The 16,040-nt window shown below is 42.1% G+C and overlaps 1 protein-coding gene across 1 annotated transcript in view; it reads right to left on the reverse strand.

Annotated features, from left to right (window-relative positions):
- The window catches only part of COL11A1 (collagen type XI alpha 1 chain), a 352,651-nt gene that overhangs the window by 66,862 nt on the left and 269,749 nt on the right, over nt 1–16,040 (reverse strand). Inside the window, exons 42-45 of the mRNA XM_061633852.1 lie at nt 11,789–11,896; nt 5,038–5,145; nt 2,496–2,549; nt 157–210 (exon numbers count right to left, since the gene is read on the reverse strand). Of these exons, the coding sequence (XP_061489836.1) occupies nt 157–210; nt 2,496–2,549; nt 5,038–5,145; nt 11,789–11,896 (324 nt within the window). The remainder of the gene's footprint in view (nt 1–156; nt 211–2,495; nt 2,550–5,037; nt 5,146–11,788; nt 11,897–16,040) is intronic.

A 16,040-nucleotide genomic window follows, 5' to 3' on the forward strand; every position in this document is an offset into this window, starting at 1 on the left:
CAGTAAGCACAGGAGCACGCACACACAGATGCCTTGAGGTTAGGATTTAAGAACTTCTCCATTGTATGCTACATAAATTATGTCTGAAGTTTGGTATAACTAATGAGAATTCAGGGGAAAGCGCTCATTCATTATGTGTAACAAGCAGATACTTACAGCTATACCAGGAGCGCCAACAGGACCTTGAAGACCTAGTGGTCCAGGAGGACCCTGAAATAAAAAGAAAAAAAGGTAATGCTGGCATCTAAAGCCAGATGAACAGCAGGTCCATAGGAGGGTATTTTGCATTATTCAGGGCTAATAAGCATTTCCACTTTTCTCTGGAGAGATGGTGCTGTTGCTCCAAGGTCTTTTACATTCAAGGCAGTCGAGCGTTATTTGCTCATCTCCCAAAGTCTTAAACTTGCTAGTCTACAATACATTTGAAACTGACATTTATCAATGGTAATTATGCTTACAGTATTTTAGGATATTTAAAAGTGGATGTGAATCACGACCTGCCCTGGCTTTTATTGAACTAAAAATATATCAGCCCTTTTGGAGGAGATTTATATAGAGAAAAATCAACGATAGTTTGGCTATCCATATCCAAAATGAATGCTTCTCGTTAGAATCATATTTCCCTAAAGAGGTTGTAAATTGTCTTTGGGATTGGCCATAACCCCCCCCCCTTTCAAAAAATAAAGTAGTCCAGGAAGGAGTAATACTATTTATGCTATCCTAGAAAAAAGGCATTACCGACAGAGCTGGTTTTGAGTTAGCCATGCTTGGACATATACTTAAAATGGAATTTCAAATTAAGCAGCCCACCTTTGCATGCCAAACAAGCCTGAGTAATTTCTCCCCAGAGGGGATTTTCTTTTATAAACTATATATTTCTTGAAAATATTACCTTAGGACTGCTTGTTTTCAGTCTGATAAAATTAAATGGAGCCTTGCATTTTATCACAGGAGAACACCTTTTTAAGTAGGTAAGAAAATGTAGGTTTATATGAAAAGATTATTGAACAAATTGGAATAGTAGTAGCTGTAGTAGTAATAGTAGTAGAAGTGATGTAATTGCTTCCCTGCAAGCAAATAAGAGATCCAAACATGGAACTAGGTGAAAGGGAACTGTCAACAAATCAGAAAGGAATAGTGACAGACATCTGAGACACAACCCAAATACAGCAGGTGAATATCTGGAGATGCCTATGCAAAAAAAGTGCTAAGTAGAAATTCAGGAAGAAAAGCTATTTAGACAGTGCCTATATCAATTTTTACCTAGCCCCTGACCATCATTATACAATTGATGATACATTTGATGACAGATACACTTTTTATTTTATTTTGGTTTTGCCAATCACCTTGTGTATCCCAATGATGGGATAAAAACATTTTTTAATAAGATTAAACTCAAAAGAGAAGAGGAATGCGATGGCTATGGAATCTCTCTGACTTTTACACTCTGAATACAAATCTCCCATCTTTATAGGGGAAATTTTCAGCAGAACTTTTACAATGCCTTCTTTGAAATTTGGAAAGGTTGCCAGGACAGCCACATAACAACTAACTAGCTACTCTTCCTGAACTTCTCATTAGTACTGTTTTCAGTGACTGCTTCCAGATATCCACCAGATTTGTCTCAAATGTGTCTCAAATATGCATCACTGAAAACATCTTCTACTTTAAAAAAAAAAAATTATCCCAGTATTAATACACTCAAGGTGACTTGCAAAACCAAAGTAAAATAGCAGTAAAACTGATCCATCATCAAATACTTCATCGATTTGCAGAAATCCTCACAGCATAATGATGTAAAACACCAACCACATATGCAAGCAGCAGCAGACTATAGGCAATTGGGCTTTTCTACTTCCAGATGCCATCATGAAATAAACAAATGTTTTCTCCATCTGTTGAATGTCCAAAAGGAAGTAAAACAAACAAGTCTTTTGGGAGAGGGAATTCCAAAGCCTAGAGGAGGCTCTTTCATCCATGTGCCCCTGCTGCCCTACTTTGGAGTTGAGTGAATTGACAAAGACCTCCAGTGACAACCTGAGTGATTGGGAATGTCCATGTTAGAGGATGCTGTCCTTAAAATACCCTGGTTTGAGACCCCAAGGATGCTCAAAAGATGCTAAAAAGAGAGAAAATCCTATGCTACTAGAAGATGCTGGCTTTATTTGAGACCGTCTACAAAAGAGCTGGTTCTGGAGCAACATATGTGTCCATGTCTGAAGGACAATGGTCACTGAGAACACAGAAGTTGGTCAACCCCGATAAGCATATAATACTGCCATTTAAAGGTGTTACAAAGTAACAGTGAGCCCTATTCCTCTGCTTTTATTGTTTTGGAATGCAAATGGCTCTGCAAAACAATGCCCTTTTTCCTGCTTGTTCAGCATATTGGTTTTTGAATGCTGTCTTCATTCATTTTTCCCCACCAATAATGGGGGAAGGGGGGAGGAAGCAATATAATGAAGTCAGGAGTCAGAGAAAAAGAAAACACTCACATTTTCTCCCTTGTCACCTTTACTCCCTTTTTGACCTGGTTCTCCAATTTCACCCTGTAACAGAAAGAAAGATGATAAATTTCTCCTTTAAAAGAGCCTGCTTTTCAGTTAGCTATGGTCAATACTGAAGTATCTCTAAATGTCACCTTATTCTCTGCCTCATGCCACCATTTTGCAAGCAAAGGCCTGAAAGGGGCAATTTTGCATTGATCAATCACATTTGTGGTATGACAGGTCAGTGTACGTATTAAATACCATGGTTCATAGCACAATCTGGTATTGAAACTAATTAGATTTTGAATGAAGGAAACTTCTGCTTTTGTTTATACCTCCTCATGTCTCCTTCAATAGAAAGTGGCTTTAATTGCAGTCAACTGAAGAGCAGCTTCTTGCTTCTGTCCACAACGTATCACAATTCATATTATGAGCAGCTATGTCAGAGGATTACTGTTGACTATATAAGACTCAGGTCATCATATCTTGGCTTGAAAATGGAAATGGACTGCCTTCAAGTCGATCCTGACTTATGGCGACCCTATGAATAGGGTTTTCATGGTAAGCAGTATTCAGAGAGGGTTTACCATTGCCTCCCTCTGAGGCTAGTCTTCCCCAGCTGGCTAGAGCCTCCTCAGCTTGCCACAGCTGCACAAGCCAGCCCCTTCCTTGTCCGCAACTGCCAGCTGGGGGGCAACTGGGCTCCTTGGGACTATGCAGCTTGCCCACGGCTGCACAGGTGGCAGGGCACGTAACCCCTGAGCCACTCATTGTGGGGATGATCTTTAGCTGGCCCTTTACACTCAGGAGACACGAGCAGGGATTTGAACTCACAGACTCTGGACTCCCAGCCAGGCTCTCCTCCCCATTGTGCTATACCAGCTGTAATGTACTGTACTGAGACGTAAATAAACCTTTTTGCTACCCCCCTTTGCTTGTTCCTTCACATGAGCCACAATTAAACTGAAGAGTCTCTAATTAACCATAATTTTCCATTTCATCCAAACCAGGAAACTATGGTTACTAGCTTCAGAAAAAGCCAGGATCTGAAACCATGGTTTGAAAGTGGTTTAAGATCTTGGCTTGTTCTGAAGCTGGTAACCACAGTTTTCCAGTTTGGGCCAAACTGTGGTTTTAATTAATGATTTCTGCATTACATTCAGGCCAGCTGTGAAGGGAGAAGCAAATGGATCGCATGTGTGAGCAAAGAGGTTCATTAATGGATTGTGTGTGGAGGCAAAGAGCTCATTCGTATCTTGGCACATTAAGCAGAAATATGATAATCTGAACTGGGACAATGAGAATGGACTGCATAACTGAACAGGTGGATAGTGTAATGATGGGAAGCTTGCCAACGACTAAAGGAGTGGCAAGGGAACACTTGCATGGGAAAAGCATGGGGACAGGATGGGGACTGATTATCTCTTCCCTCAGCCACCACATTTCCTTTGCAATGCCTTCTCCCAGCCAGAGTTCCTAAATGCGTTTCCTGGATAACTGGGAATAGCAGTAAGGAGAAAGGGATCCAGAAGAAAGGGAATTCCTAACACAGTTTCTGGGCAAGAAAAGCACATCTCCCCTTCAACGATACCCCTTTCTTTGCATGTCAGTGGCAAACACCAAATTGAGAATACTGTTTTCTCCTAAATATCTACTTCTACCCTATAATTCTCAAAGACTTTTATCTTATGCTCTGTCAGGAGTTTCTAAACATTTTTTGTAAGGATGCCAGTCTATTGGGGACCACATGAAAGTGGGCTGGGCTCCTGCTGGGAGGAAGGGCGGGATATGAATCAAATAATAAATATACATAAATAAATAAAATATTTGCCTGATTGGAGAGATTCACATAGCAAGCTCCCTGTATTGCATTATTCCCAACACTTGCTGCTAGTGGTTTGAGTTTGATATTTTGAGACCCCAAGCAAAATGAAAAGTATGTCCCTTCTCCCATACTTGGATATTTTCAAGTGGCTCATCATCACAAATAACATGGATCCATGAGAATAGAACAGTATCACCATTGCGTCTTGCATGTTTCATGTGCAATATTAGATAATATACAGCATCCCAGGCTATGGTCTGAAGGCACATAAGGCCAGCTCCCTGAAGCTAAGCAGGGTCAGGTGTGGTCAGTGCCTGGATGGGAGACCGCCAGGGAACCATATGTAAGCCGCCTTGGGTTTCAATCATGAAAAGAAAGGAGCGGTAGAAATGTAATATATAAATACATAAATAACCACACAGATTGCTGTTGATAATGGGCCACTCTGTTCTTACACTGCATACATTTGAGTTCTGCACAGAAATGCGGCACACCTGTTTCTTCTACTTGTACTTCATGGCCCTTTTGCCTTACTGTTTATTACCTTCCCTCCTTTCTTTCTGCATTCTTGGTCAACTGAGGACAACACGTCATGCTTCTGATTAAATCTGTTGTTTAAGATTCTTTGTTGAGTAATCCGACTTAAAACATACACACATACAAAGTTTCTGGAGTTTTGAAAGGATAAAAAATGATACATCATTGCAGTCAGCAGCAACTGACCTTGTCACCATCTTCTCCAGGAGAACCAGCTGGACCAGCAGGGCCAGGAAGACCTACGGGCCCCTGAACTCCATCACGTCCAGCTGGGCCCTGAGGACCTTTTTCACCCTGTTTTCAATAACAAAATATTAATAAAAATATATTATTGCTTGTGAATAATTGACAGTGCAGAATATTGAACTCAGCAAGGAAATATCATTCAAGCATGTTGCTATCTATAAATGTCAAACTGGTCCAATGAATGGTCAAAGCTTGACAGCTAGGAAAGTTCTGAGTGGCCTTAAAACAAGTTGCTATCTTCCAAATGGATATCCGTATCTGTAACTTTGTGGTTGTCTATAGAGGCCCTTCTCTGGGTTTACCTGCCAGCTGAAGTTGCCCGCTGAAGTTGAGACTGCCTTCTCAGCTGTGGTGCTCTGCCTCTGAAATGCCCTCTCAGAGAAGCTTGCCTGGCATCACCTCTGATGTCATTTCCATGCAAGATGAAGAGCGTTTCATTCTCCTAGGCTTTACCTATAAGCTAGATGTAGCCTTGTTTTATCCATTCTGCTAAATGTCAGATGGCTCCTCCCATCATTGCTGTCACCGTGCTCATAATAACTTCTGTGGCATCTCCACACATACAGAAGGCTCCCTGGGGCAGAAGTGATGAGAAACGCAATGACAGCAGGAGGAGCTGTGCAAGTTTGGGAGTGGGGTTAAGCATGTGGCTCTGCAGTCCCTGTCAGCATGACCACCTTCTTCACAACAGTAATGTGTGCAAAGGGCTTGGGCGTCCCATTTTTTTGACCGATACCTTTAGAGTAATACACCTGTGTTTTGATTTGTTATTATCATTAGTGGATGAAGAGGTGGGGCAGCGGTACTTACCTGACTCCTGGCAGTGGAGTTGCTGCTGCTTACGAGGAGGGTGGGAGGGGCTAGGTGGCAGCGAGGTTGGTGCTGGGCAAGTGCACCAGCAGGAGCACCATACTGGCTCCGCCTGTGTGTTTACACAGTGTCAACCTCCTCCATCCGCTCTCCAAACCCAGTAAGCAGCAGCAATACCACTGCTAGGAGGTCACCCCCATCTGCTACTGGTTACTACCAAAGAGCAAGCTTTAATGATATATTTTCATCAATATTATTCTCCTTCATGCACTATTTTAAAAAGCAATTCAAAAGAACGTAAGAAGCTGCCTTGTACAGAGTCAGACCATTGGTCCATCTAGCTCAGTAATGTCTACCCTGACTAACATCAGCTCTCCAGGATTTCAGACAGGGTTCTTTCCTAGCTCTACTTGGAGATGCCAGGGATTGAGCCTGGGACCTTCTGCATGCAAAGCAGATGCTCTGCCACTGAGCTACACACCCTTCACCAACTCACAGGTAATGTTTTCATATCTCAATGTTTTTTTTTAAAAAAGAGAGGTTATCCAATACCACCTCTCTTACCTCCATCTACACCTTTTCTCACTTCATTCATTCCACATAACTGTTCTCTGCTTAAAAGCATCTATTGATTCCCCCCCCCCTGTCACTTTTACTTCCATGCCTGGAACCATCTTGCTTCCTCTACCTACTCAATCCACCAACCTTCCCTCCTTTAAGTGATTTACAAAGGCTAGAAGGGAATGGATATCTGTGATTTTCATTTTGGCAAGCAAAACTAAGGGCTGGGGTACAAACACACATTTGTGCTTGTGTTGGCTTCAGTACGTCTCCAGCTCTGTTTTCTAAAGCTGGAGACACATGGTGCTAGTCAAACTCTACCCCTTTTTACTCCAAAACCTAGGGAAATGCAGCTCTAGTGTGTTTCTCCATGAAATCAACATGAAGTTGAAATCAAAACTGGTTGCTAGATCAACCCATTGCCACTCCATGGTGTGTCCAGTGAGAAAACGCTTTGCTGTAGGTGGGCAGACACAATGATTGGCCAAACACTTTGCTGTAGGTGGTCCTAAAAGGTCTGAGTTGCCCAGCAGAGAAGGGAGATGTGTTTTAAACTGAAGCCAGAGAAAACAGTCTGGCTGCTTTTGAGGCAGCTAATGTGTCAGCAGCTTTGATAGCCACAAAATAAGCTTTCCAAACTGTCATCTCTCTCTCTCTCTCTCCCACACAGACCTTGTTACACAATTAAATCTAGTGCACTGGGAGTTACTTGAGAAACAGATCTGCTCGGTACTCCACATGAGGAAATTTGATGAGTAATATCCTGGCATAATAGAAACACCCCCTTCCAAATGTGCAAGCCAACTGCTCACCCTCAAAGAAGAAACAATGTGCAATTGATCCCAGCCATCTACGCCTTTCAATCACAAACCATGCATATCTCATATTACTTGCGTCTGTAGTGCCTCCTGAATCTCACTACTCCTGTCTCCACTTCTCATTTGCTGTCTTTGACCTCTCTCTGCTCCTATCCTGCTTGTAAAGTATAAGCCTCTGAGCATAGACTTGCTCCTATTAAATGCTATATAGTGGTAGCTGCATCATTGTCAGTTTTTATTTATTTATTATTATTATTTGTATTTCTAAGCATACAATTTATCCAGATTTTTGACCCACGGAGCCCCAATGCAGCTAGCATTTGTAAAAACAAAAGAAAACAACACAAGCTAACAGCCAAACAATAATAAAATAGCATAAAACTGAAGAGCAAAGAAACAAATGCTTAAATCTCACTTAATATGTCTGCATAGATAAAATGCCTGGCAATGAAATTACATCAGAATAGGCACAAGCCAAGCCTCCCTGGGGTGTGCATTCTAGAAGTGGAATGCCACAAATGAAAAGGTGCCCTTTCAAGTTATCACCCACCATGCCTCTGAAGGCAGGGACTTCCTACTGAGATCTTAATGGATGAGCTGGATCATATGGAAGAGGGCAGTTCTTCAGGTGTATATGACCCAAGCCTTGTAGGTATCCACCAGCACTGTGAATTGTTCTTGGAAATGGATAAAAAGTCAGTTGTTTCAAACCTAGCAATATATTTTGCATGAATTGAAATTTCTGAACAGTATTCAAAGGCAGTCCCCAGTATAATACACTGTAGTAGTCTAATCTGGAGGTGTTTGGTAGAGACTTGTATTACATTCCACCTGACTGGCTACAGTAGACAAAGTTAAATATGTGAGCTGTGAAGAATAGAGCTTCAGGTCACTGATTGGCTGCAGTGGGTTTATTTCCAGTCTTCAGAATGGTCACATTGACACAATACATTTATTCCGCTATTATTCCACTTTAAAAAGTCATGGCTTCCCCCCAAAGAATCCTGGGAAGTGTAGTTTGTGGAGGGTCCTGAGAGTTGTTAAAAGGTAAAGGTGTCCCCGCACTTGTAGTGCGAGTCATTTCCAACTCTTAGGGTGATGTCTTGCGACGTTTACTAGGCGGACCGATGTTTACTAGGCAGACGGTATATATGGGGTGGGATTGCCAGTTCCTTCCCCAGCCTTTCATTACCCCTAAGCATATGCCGGTTACTCATTCTACCGACCACGGATGGATGGAAGGCTGAGTGGACCTCGACCCCTTTTACCGGAGATTCGACTTCCTCCTTCCGTTGGAATCGAACTCCGGCCGTGAGCAGAGCTTCGGCTGCGTTACCGCTGCTTACCACTCCTATTCTCCTCACTGAGCTACAGTTCCCAGAGTTTTCTGGGAAGAGAGACTGACTGTTAAACCACTTGGGGAATTGTAGCTCTGTGAGGAGAACAGGAGTCTCCTAACAACTCTCAGCACCTTTCACAAACTACACTTCCCAGGATTCTTTGGGGGGGGGGAAGCTGTGACTGTTTAAAGTGGAATAATAGTGGAATAAATGTATCATGTGAATGTGACGAGTAGCTTTACTATTTTAGCCATCTGATTGCTGCATTCACAGGTTTACTCTGGCAGATTCAAAGTCAGTGTTCAAGTTTTCTAAGAACCCTGCTCCTAGTAGCTCACTCAGTCACGATAAGGACTCATACATATAAATTGCAAAACTCAGAATGTTACATTGCAAAACAGCTTAAGTTGTTATAGTAACCATTGTCTGCATTTCAGAATTTCAATACATTTTTATGATAAGTACATGATAAATAACACAGAGAAAACAAAAATGAAAATGCAGATAATATACCCTGCCAGAGATTATAGACAGAAATATAAATGAAAATCTACCAAAGCAGGAAAGGAGGAAAATAATCTCAGGAATACAATTTTCCAATCTTATAGTTAATGGGATATATGTTGTCAATATAATGTAGTTAGTGTAGCGTCAATACTTATTTGGAGGCAGGGCACAGCATGCTCATGTGGGGAGGAGACCGAAATGAAGCTGAAAACACTGGCAAGATATCTACTGATGAGAGTTTATGTGAGATTTATGAAATCGATTTACAGCACAATTCTATGCATGTTTACTTAGAAGTCAGTCTCACTGGGTTTACTAGAAATCCCCTGTAAATGTACATGGGACTGCACAGCTTCAGTTTCTTACTGAAGAATGGAGTGCCTATATAGCAGGGGTAGCCAAAATGGTGCCCTCCAGGTGTTGTTGGATTACAACTTCCATCATCCCCGACTATTCACAAGCTAGCTGGGGTTGATTGGAGTTGGAGTCCAAAAACATCTGGAGGGCACCATGTTGTTTACCCATACTATAATCATCATTCTATGGACCAACAGCAAACTCTTTTTCTGAGTTTTCACCAGTATGTAGCCAAAGTGCAAGAGGGAGGTAACGGCAGGTTCAGGAAAACCTAAAGAATTGCAGAGGAACATAAAATGTTGGGGGGGGGGGTTAAGGGGACTTCCCCAAGAAGTGTACAAGGACTGTGCATTCCATAGAATGCTGGATCATGGGGGGTGGGGATGGAATGGAGTACCCTAGAAGAGGGCATTAGTCTGGATCTTGAATAAATTATCTTGAATAATATAGTTCTATATTATATAGTTCTTGACAGTTTACCTGGTCTTCATAAGGCTAAGGCTTATAAAGTTCTTGACAGTTTACCTGGTCTTTATAAGGCTAAGGCTTGACATGCGACTTTACAGAAGAAACAGATATTAATACTTGTTTCTGTTAAACTCTGGAGGATTTGTTTTCTTCAAGACTTTCTTTAAAACTTATTTAGAAACTGGTTGGTTCTCTCTCTGTGTGTGTTTTAATACTTAAGGAGCATTTACATTTACTTGTAATTTGAGGCCTGAATCCAAATTGCTTCTTAAACTTTGAATCGAGTAAGATGTTATTAGAAATATATAGTTGCTGCCAAAAACAGCAGCCATGTAGGTTTCCTCTTCTTCTTCTGTAATGTACAGTAAAACATATCATAAGCTGTGATTATTATGCTGTGCAAACCCTGCCCAGTGGATTAACTATAGTTTCTTTACGGACAACAAACCATGATATGAAGCCATGGTTCGTTGTTGGCTTATGAGCCTTGGCTTGTTTGAACGATGACTCAGTGTTATGTGCAGACCTAGCACCCATTCTTAATGATGGTTTGTTTAACCAGCCCACCACAGACACTCACCAAACTACAAAGACACAAGACAAGAGCAGCTGGAAAACAAACTGAAGTTTGGAGAAACAGTCCATTATTTGTTTGGTTGTCTGCGGGACAACTCATGGGTAGCTCATGGTATAACTCCATTAGGTGTGAATCAGGCCAATGTTGTGGAATGGAGGCGAGGAAACACTGGATGGAATGAGTTAAATTCTACAGCTAGACATTACAGAGGGGGAACTCTATGTTGTTTTCAGAATCAGCCATGTCTTTTACTTTTATTTTTGTAATGTCTAATTCCACTGTCATGTTTTGCTTATGCAGTGAAATTTTTAAACTTTTTTTCCTTTGAACTGTAGAGCTCCATGCCATGAAGTGCGTTTTGAAAATATCCTCAGCGTCAAAAGCTGACTGCCATGCACCATACTGGGGGGGGGGGGGAGGGGGGACAAGACCCTCTTGAGCTCACAGAATTTGTTTGATGAATTCTGATCCCAGGTTTCTTCTTCTACATATGCTGAGAGCATAAAAACGAGAGCTAAAAATCATCACACTTTAAAACTGTATAGTTTAATATTTGTTAGCTAATACACAGCATTTATCTTTTAGATACAATTAACACATAGAGGCATTTGTTCATAAGATGGCACTGAACTTCTAAAAATGAAGAACATGCAAAAGCTGCTCCCCTGTATCTGAGGGATATATCCATCTATCTATGTATAGCAGAGATGGCAAACCTGTAGCCCTCCAGATGTTGCTGGACGTGGGCTCCCATCAGACTCAGCTAGCATGGCCAATGGTCAAGGGTGATGGGAGATGTAGTCCAACAACATCTGGAGGGCCAGAGATTTCCCTTCCATAGTGTATAGGGTTTCACTTATAAGTTACACTTAAATAAAAACACAGCAGAAGTAAGAGTAGCTGGTGATGAAATCTGATAAGGAAATGAGAAATAAAGGTGCATTTTGTAAAACAGACAATTGGGGCACTAAGTATAAATCAGAGCTATGGTTTGACAAACCACTATTGTGCTCAGCTTTGTTTAACCCCTCTCCCTCAGCCTTAGGGTTTGATAAAGTGTGCCAAAAAATGTCACCGAGTTTAATTAAATTTATGCAGTACTCTATTGTAAATAGAAAGGGAGTATGCCAGGCACATATGCAATACAAAGGTATTGGAGTGTGAAGAGCTAACATTACTGGATATGAAAAGTAATAACTTCTGTAATATAACGGTCTTATGCGCTCTCTTTCTCTCTCTTCAGAATTACTTACCGGAGCTCCCTTTTCTCCCGCTGGCCCAGGAGGACCCTGAGGGCCAGGACGCCCTGGTAAGCCAATTGGGCCAGCGGTACCTGCTGGGCCACGTTCACCAGGTGAACCCTAGAATTAAAAGAAATAATAACTGTACAGACCATTTCAGGATCAGTAATGTAGCACATTTATGGATCAATATTGGCAAAGATTGGCAGGTGCCCTGATTCTTCCAATGAGATGCCCCACACATCCATGGTACAAGACAGGAAAGAGGAACCTCCTATCCAGGGCCAAATTAGGTCTCTCAGGAGTCCTAATTTGGCCTGAAAGGCTATTATCCCCCAGCCACAGTCAGGTGCCACATACCTGATGTCATATGACATCAGGTGTGGGCAGGTAAAGCGGCAGCTGCATAGAAATAATTGGGAGTCTTGGAATGTCTGCAAGCAGGATTTGTATTCAGTACCATTTAGATCTGGCACCAGATGCAAGCCCCACTGTGATTGGTTCCACTCAGCAGTTCCTGGCCAAAAGCAGGGCTTGCATTCATCACTGAATTTAAATTCATCACTGAATGTAAGCTCTGCTAGGATTGGGTCAACTAGGAGCAGGTTCAGGAAGTGCCAGAAAGCAGTGGAATCCAGGCCCACTCCAGAAATGCTTTGGTCCCCATCAGAAATCATGATTCTGGCTCAGATTCAGGGGCAGAATTCCATCCTAACCTTTAAGATTTGCCATTGAGTGTATATTAAACTGGAAGGCACAGACACTCCCAGTTCCTGAATTAATGTAATTCTGTCATATATGATTCCAAACATTTCTCTCCATCACATTCACACTTTACATTTTTAGGTATGCATCTGAAAGAGCTAACGGCCAAAATTTGTCACTGGAATTGCCCTGTCCCTGCTGCATTTTCTCCCCGTTTGGGTTACTGCTGCTTTATACTGAGCTGGGCCATTGGTTCATCTAACTCAGCATCATCTATAAGACCTAACAGATAGGAGCCTTCCTTGGCCTCACCCAGAGATGCCAGGGGTTGCATCTGGGACTATTTTGCATGCAGGGCATGTGCCTGAATGCTGAGCTATGACTTCCACAAGGGCCAATTTTCAGTGAAAAAAACTCTCAGAGCACAAAGGGTTAAGAAAACCCACGATTACATGCAGGACTTCTGAGGCAGTGAAAGCCTCTGCATCTGCATTGTGTGTGTGGGAAAACCAGAAGCAAATCTCTGGGGTAACTATCCATGATTCAGTGTTATGGATAGTTTGGCCCTCAGGTGGAGACTGAACCAATGTAATGTGTGAAGGAGCCCTTAGTACAGGGGTGGCTAACCTGTGGCTCTTCAGGGGTTCTTGGACTGCAACTCCCAGCAGGGATGATGGGAGTTGTAATCTAGCAACATTGAAAGGGCCACAAGTTTCCCGCCCCTGCCATAGTGACAGAGCCAACATTGCTGACTTTTCCTTATTTGCTCAACTCAAAATGTGGCCCTGTTAAAAATTAGCTGCTGATCAGAATAATATCTATTTATGAGTCACAGGATTCCTGATGCTTGTTTCTAGAACGTTTCAAAGACACTGGTGTTCAAAAACCTTTTCTCTTTGTGTCTGGGTTCTTGGAAATTGCATCCATCTGCACTGCCTACATGAGGGGATCGTTTTTTAAAATGCCCATAATGCAAAAGGTTAATGTTTGTTTGCTTCTCTCTCTCTCTCTCTCCACTTTCATTTCCTTCTGACAGAGGTGATCATATCCCTGAAATACCCAAGTCAGAAACAGGATGGCAAAGGATGAGAGCTGGTCTTAAATATTGACGTGGCATGACTGAAAAGCATAGAAAAGGATTAATGCTGTTTTGCTTTGATTAGGATTCCCAGGAAGCAAGAATTAAATTTCATAGCAATTACAACCTCACCCCACAGAGAGTAGCTGCTTTGGTCTCACATGTTTGTTCAAAAATGAATATACATGTGAAAGGCTTTAAAATCAGGCAAAAGTATCCCCAAATGTAAAGTAAAAAATAAAACCAATGAGGTAGTGGTCTTACAGCCCCTCCCCTGTGTGTATTTTACGAGTCCCTAAGGAAATGAGAGCCAAGCTACATGATCAAGAGATTTGCATACTGCATCATTTGACAGTTCAGGCACTATGACTAAACAGGAAACATCCATGAATGCAGAGGCATGAGGCCCCGCCCTCAGCATCCCTGTGCACACAAGCCCTTCCCTCTCTGTTCCTGATCTTCCCATGTTGAAGGAGGAATGTCTGAAGAGAGCTATCTACCCATGTGCACTTAAATGTGAACAGACCTCTCTGAGAAATCAGGAACCCAATACAGCAGAGGTCCGAATTACACTACACTTTTACTGTGGGGTAGAAGCCCCCCCTTCTCTGCCCCCTGCAACACAGGAAAATAATAGACAGAGAGCAGGGGCAGGGACACAGGGGACTATATGGGTTGATATTGTCCATTAAAGCACAATATCTGAACAGAGATTGTGCCACACCAGGATGTCTACAAGTAGGGAACCAGAGGAGAAAGCTAGCCTAGCCTTTTGCTCCCTCACATGTCAGGAAGTTGCTTTTATGTAGGAGAGCACACACACATGTGATCTCCTACCTCTTGTTAAAAGTGGCACATGTCAGCATGAGATGCACCACGTGATCCTGTTGTTTGGGCTATTCTGCTTTCAGTCAGATTCTGGAAGGATGGGAGGGAGGAAATTTTTACTGTACTCAGATGCAGAAAATTCTCATCTTGCCTCTCTCATCCTGGACAAAATCCACCTGTTTACATCAGACCAGAAGATTGTGTATGACTCTTGATGCACAACAGCTTTACTCTTTTTCCAAAACTTTGGACTTTCTGGTCAGGCATAAGGGTGGTAAGAAGTATTGTCTATTGCAGTTAGGGATGGAAAGATCTGTCAAATGTTAGTTCTCTCTGTTTCTCATTTTTCCGGTCTGAAATTCAGTGTTTCTGCTGCAATTTGTAGTTGTTTTTTAAAAAAATGATCATGAAAATTCTTTCAGCATTTTAGTGCAAATTTCTACTAATAAGCATATTTTTGCATGCCATTCTGACTAATGTACACATTTTGCAAGCCAGTTCTCTAATTGAATGCATATTAGATGTTATTTTCACTACTGTATTCATTTTTATGAACATTTCTCCCTAATATATGCATTTTGTAAACATTGTTTGATTGGACAACTGCATTGCAAAATTCGGATTAGTACGAATTGCAGAGGATGGCTGTGTTTTGATTCTCATATTGTTTTGGAAAGTGCAAATTTGATAGTTTTGGCTTTAAATGTGAACTGAATCAAATTTCTTCCCAATCCTTAAGTATGGTCCAACAACTGCAAAGATGGCAAGAACACTACATCTATGTTGATGTGACATATTGTGAATCAGTATAAGCTCCTTTCCTGAAGGGTTGACTGAGGAAAGGATGGGTGAACCAGTTTCTACCCTTGGGTGTTACTGCTGCTGGAAGCTGCTCAACCTTCCCCGCTTTGATTTCCAGTTCTGACGGTGTATGTTGTGATTGCTGTCATAGCAAGCTACCAGACATGAGCAGGCATTTGCAATAGCATGCTAAAAAAGCCAGTCCTCACAGAGCTCAGCATGCATCATGCGGTTGTTTCTACATACTCCCAGGACCGGAAGTCAGCATAGAACAATTACTCTCTGGCAACAACAGTCAGACCCACAATCCTGAAGATGCTGTTTTTAGCAAAGAATAACTTCAGGGGCAAAGAGCAGTGGGATGGGGGGGCACAATGATTTTCAGCAGGAAACTGAGGTAGGGCCCTGATCCAGATTAGGAGCATGTTCCCGATGAGGGCCCCCCATTGGCTTTTTCTTTAAAATAAAAATGGGCAGTTTAAGCATGCTTCCAGTCTGGATCAGAGTCCTGCAACAGTTTTCTGCTGTGTATATACGAATGAGCATATTTTTAAAGAGTGAATAACATCACCGACATAGGAACGCAGGAAGCTGCCTTATACTAAGTCAGACCATTGGTCCATCAAGCTCAGTATTGTCTACACTGACTGGCAGCGGCTCTCAAGGGTTCCAGACTGGGTTCTCTCCCAGCACTATCTGGAGATGCCAGGGATTGAATGTGGGACCTTCTGCACGCAAAGCAGATGCTCTACCACTGACCTACATCCCTTCCCTAATAGTTTGGGCCAAATTTCCATGTATTTCAGAAAGAAAGAAATGCTGGACAGGATTGCATAGCAATATTAATACACT

Source organism: Rhineura floridana, chromosome 6 (genome assembly GCF_030035675.1).
Source record: "Rhineura floridana isolate rRhiFlo1 chromosome 6, rRhiFlo1.hap2, whole genome shotgun sequence".
NCBI classification, from domain to species: Eukaryota; Metazoa; Chordata; class Lepidosauria; order Squamata; family Rhineuridae; genus Rhineura; species Rhineura floridana.